This window comes from Dendroctonus ponderosae, unplaced genomic scaffold (assembly GCF_020466585.1).
Source record: "Dendroctonus ponderosae isolate FM_Combo_2020 unplaced genomic scaffold, Dpon_F_20191213v2 Dpon_F_20191213_7, whole genome shotgun sequence".
NCBI classification, from domain to species: domain Eukaryota; kingdom Metazoa; phylum Arthropoda; class Insecta; order Coleoptera; family Curculionidae; genus Dendroctonus; species Dendroctonus ponderosae.
Genome location: NW_026018916.1, coordinates 4,065,375 through 4,070,272, shown reverse-complemented (window position 1 = coordinate 4,070,272; position 4,898 = coordinate 4,065,375). Strand labels below are relative to the sequence as shown.

The following is a 4,898-nucleotide window of genomic DNA, read 5'->3' as shown; positions in this document are numbered from 1 at the left end:
TCATAACAACATGTGTTAGGAAATTTGAGCAGTTTTGACCCATAAAGCCAAATTTGAATATCAGACATTTAGGTGCAAGATTATGCCAAAATTTCATGATTTCCGTCGCGTTATTGCTCATTTCTCGAAAGCAAAACCGGCAAGAGCAATCATTTTTACATCATTCCACAGAGAACTAAATGGCATTTTCCGAAAGTGGACCATCGGTTAAGAAATGTTGGCAGTTCTCTCAAAAAAGTATTGATTTTAAGAAGTTTTAGAGGTGCCTGTTTTTTTTTGAGTTGCAAAATCGACTCAAACATGACGCTGCTTTTTTCCAAGTTTTCCACGAACCATTTGAGCCACAGAACTCGTTTTTAGCATAGTTGGATATAGAATTTAAAATCCGGTTCATTCATAACAACATGTGTAAGGAAATTTGAGTAGTTTTGATTTTAAGAAGTTTTAGATGTGTCTGTTTTTTTTTGAGTTGCAAAATCGACTCAAACATGAAGCTGTTTCTTTCCAAGTTTTTCAAGAACCATTTGACCCACAGAATTCGTTTTGGCATGGTTCGATAGAGAATTATTTTGAAGTAATAAAGCAAAGCAGCGCCAAAAATATGCCGTTTATGCCCCTTTTGGTCAATTTTCAACGAAAAAAATTGTGATCCCGATAGAACCCAAACAAATTTTCTTAAATGTCTCCATATAATCACCTCAATCCACTATCATTTTCCGTCTAATCCTGCTTTAAAAACTGCACATGTGTCTTAACTCCTTTACTCATAGGGGATTATTTAAATATTGAAATGACATCCTAAAGACCATGTCCTAATATTTTTTGCCCCAAAAAAAAACCCTCTTAAATGACCGCGTAGATTTGAGTAAAAATCCCCGAAATTCCCTTGCTTTTTTTACTGCAACAAAAAGGCAATGGAAAAGTTCCCGATGGGCAAACAACGATAGAAAATTGGCGTCAAGTCGAACAAATACGAGCAGCAGGAATGAAATTTTAATAGCTTGAAAATTGATTATGCTAATACGGGCCCGTCCGAAATGGATGAAGGCCTGCGTCAAATAAGTATTACTTTTTGATATTACGGAAAAGCGAATATAAATTACATGACAAGCATTCTGATGTGAAACGATAAAAAACAGAGAAAGCCCGAGATGTATCTTGACATATCTATTTCAAGTCCACTCGGATGATGGATTGTTGTTCGCTTTGCTTGTTGGATGCGATAAGATGTTCGAAACTCATTTGTAACTGTGGAAAAACTAGTCGGTTTTTATTCCCGTCGGCGAATCATGTAAATGTGAAACTTTTTACTAAGTGGGGTGCATTAAGCGGCAATTAGGGCTAATCGATTTTAAGGAGCAATGAGAATAGTTGGAGTGGCAAAGTTGAAAAACTTCCAGCTTCCATGGCTAGTGTAGCCGGAAAGTTAATCAACCTTGAGTTTTCGGAATTTTCTAAGTTGGCCCGAACGACTTTTCAACTATTAGCCTTATGACCAGATCGTTGCTAGCTTAGGAAAATTGACGAAAACTTAAAAACTCCTTTGACCTGAAAGCGTCACTGTTCACTGAGTGTATCTTACATTGAAAACTTCGAAGGCAAACTCCATAAAATATTTCCATATAAGTGCCGACATTGTTATTATAGAAGCAGGCGATAAAGTCGAGAATAAGTTGAATATATGGCCAACTTTACAGACTTATGGAAAAACTGGAAAAACTTCGATTTTGGTGCTTAATTCCGTGTCGCCATAATTCTTCGAGAAGCAGGTGTGAATAATAACCGCTGGAAGTTAGTCGAACTCACGCAATCAATGATTCATTTCTCGGCTCCTTATTTTAAAAACCCATCTTTCACTTTCGACTGGTAATGGCAAAGCCACTTATAGATAAATATATCTTTAGAACGTCTTAATTTCCTGTTGCTCTGAACTTTGCTAACTTATTTACTAGCACTACCAGTGGAGGGATGGTGGATTAAAAAAGTTTCCCGATAAATTGAGTATCAGTTCGCGAAACAAATAAACTTTTCTTGGGTTCACCCTTAATGTGACTTGCCCGAATGTAATAAAACTAGGAAAATTAAACGGCTTGTTTATGAGTTTGGCCCAACTTTTCTATGAGCTGGATTGAGTTGTATATTGGGTTCGGATTCATCTAGTTTACTCGATTGGAATTGTTCACCATTTTACTGACACTAATTTGAAAATTAATTAATTGATCTTTTTTTGTTGAATTATCGCTAGACACTAGAATAAACAGGGCAAAATGTTCAATAGGCTCTTTGTAGACGCTTGATAATTTTTGAAGTTCATCTGCTTCTTTATATACACCGAAACTTTTCAAGCTTCTACTATGGGATTTTATGTTTACTTTGACGTAAATCTAGTTGTAAAAAGTTGGGCCCGTTTAATGTTTAGCTATTTAATGCTATGCACCGAGGACTATAAAGCTTCTTTGGTGGCTTTTGAGTTAATAAATAAACAGATACTCGTGTTTTAAAATTGTTCAAATTGGGAGTGATCCCTAATTAAACAATTGCAGAACCTCCGAAGATAGCAATGAAAGGCCTTTTCAAAGCATAGCGTTTTAAAAATTTGCCTGCGCCCAGGATATTTTCAACTATAACACTTCCCCAAGCAACTGCAAATTATTCCTCCAGAAAACTCCACTCGGCCCCCCGAAAATGCGAGCAACATTTGATTAAGACAGAAACCGAATGATTCATATTTTATTATTGCAGGAGCGGCTTAATCCGAGTGGGAGATCGGCTGCTGAAAATAGACAGATACTCGTTAGTGAATAAAACGCTGATGGAAGCGCAGCAAATCCTTCGAGACACTGGAGGATGTAGCCCCCATGGACTCTCCTTGTCAACTGTAACCATTGAATACGATGTTAGCGTAATGGAATCCGTAAAATACGCGAATGGGCCGCTTCTAGTGGAAATCGACAGGTAAACTTCCGAATATTCAGCCCTGCAAAGCTTCCAGGATGAATTTTGCAGGCAAGCCGAAGAAGAGTTCGGCCTGATTCTGAGCAATTGCAACCCGCTCTTAGAATCAGAAGCTTCTCAAAACGACATTATGGCTGCAGGTTATTATGTGGAAAGAGTACTGGCTGCAAGCACTGCAGATCGATGTGGGGCATTGTCCATAGGTAAGCAGACCTGGGAGGAATGATATAGTTGCTTACCAATTGCGAATTTAGGGGATCAAATTCTGGCGATCGACAACATTTCTTTGGAGAGTTGGAGCGGCAGCTCCACTGATGCAGAGCGGTTGCTTCGCAGAGCCACCAAGCTGCAAGTTCTTCCATTCAGCGCCATGCATCGAGCGCAAAGCAGAAGCCAGTACGCAATGAGCGGTAAGTTCAGAAGCAAAGCAACATTTAATTAAGTTAGAGGCCACACGCCTCCATTCCAGCTAGACGACGAAAATCCAATACAAGGAAAATATGCAGGAGCAATATAGGGCTGAAAAGTTATCGGCCCTAATTCATATGCAGGCCTCATCGTTCCTCAACTAAGTGAACGTGAGACATGTGTTCGTGTCAATCTTCCTTCCTACCACACGCTCTGTCTGGATAAGTGAATCTAATTTATAAAATGAATTTTTAATGCGCCTGCAAAGAATAGCGATGGGAAAAACACACTTCGCATTTTTCTGGAGATGGCTGTTTCGTTTTGGATCAAGCAAACGATTTTTCCTCCCATAGAGTTCCAAGCAACGCTTGAGCGAGTACGAATGTATAAACGCATCGCCATTAATCCCTTATATCCAATTAGTCGCTCGCATGCATTTCTCACAAACAAATTTCGCATCCTTAATGAGCATTAAATACAGATTTCGGTGAGTTTGATGGCAAATCCTCTCAGTGTCGACTCATTCATATTAATACAGAAAATCTAATATTCATGTTTATGAAAATGCCGTTCTGGGGCGCCAATATTGGTTGCGAAAGTCTGGCTCACGACTAGTTCCTGCATCGAAAACTTTCCAGGAGCTTCGGCTTAATTAAGAAAAATCATTGTCGGACAACTTTAGACTGACAAGAGCAAATAATTCCTCTATTAACGTCTTATTAGGTAGTCTCGGTCGGCGACAAGAACTCCATTACGGCTCGTTGCAGCATTCGGTGCATAATTATTACAGTCTTGAATTTTACAACTTTTAGCAACGTCCTTTAAATAAAGTTCATTTGAATATCTTTTCATGATGCTGGCGTTATTTTATAAGGAAAAACGTGCTTCGCTCCGGCACGTTACAAGAGCAATATAAGATGAGGATTTACAGGATGGTCGACCATTTACTTGGAAATATATAGCGGGTTTTATAAAATATGTCCAGTTAAGAATTTTTTCTTCAAACCTGAATGCCTCAAAACCGGGAGTTTTCCAAATTTTGGTTGTTGAAGCTTCAATTTTGCACCATTATTTAACCTACTAAGGATTCAATATCGAAAGTGTTGAACGGTTGAAATAATATACAGGGTGGTGTTTATAATAATAATTGGTGAATTTTTATCTTATCTGAATAATAAAGAACCAACAATTAAATTCACTATTGTAAAAGAACAACATCACCAAATTCTTTTTCTCGATATACTAATTCAAAAAAATTTAGACAATTTCGAAAGCTTGGTCTATAGAAAACCTACTCATACTAACTGATATTTGAATTTCGACTCAAATCACCCGATAATGGTTAAAAAAGATATCGTAAAAGTCTATATGATAGAGCAAAAATAATTTGTAATCAATCTAATTTTTCCAAAGAAAAACAATTTATCAAAGAAATTCTATATTTCAATAATTATCCAAATTATTTTATTGAAAAATGTTTTAACGAAATTGAATTCCCACGAACAAAACAAAATCAAAATAAACCTATTACGAAC

At 37.3% G+C, this 4,898-nt stretch overlaps 1 protein-coding gene across 1 annotated transcript in view; it reads left to right on the top strand.

The window, feature by feature from the left end:
• LOC109546263 (glutamate receptor-interacting protein 1) overlaps positions 1-4,898 on the top strand; it is a gene marked incomplete at its 3' end in the record, with an annotated part of 88,026 nt that overhangs the window by 53,649 nt on the left and 29,479 nt on the right. Inside the window, exons 4-6 of the mRNA XM_048668273.1 lie at positions 2,743-2,955; positions 3,007-3,158; positions 3,210-3,365. Of these exons, the coding sequence (XP_048524230.1) occupies positions 2,743-2,955; positions 3,007-3,158; positions 3,210-3,365 (521 nt within the window). The remainder of the gene's footprint in view (positions 1-2,742; positions 2,956-3,006; positions 3,159-3,209; positions 3,366-4,898) is intronic.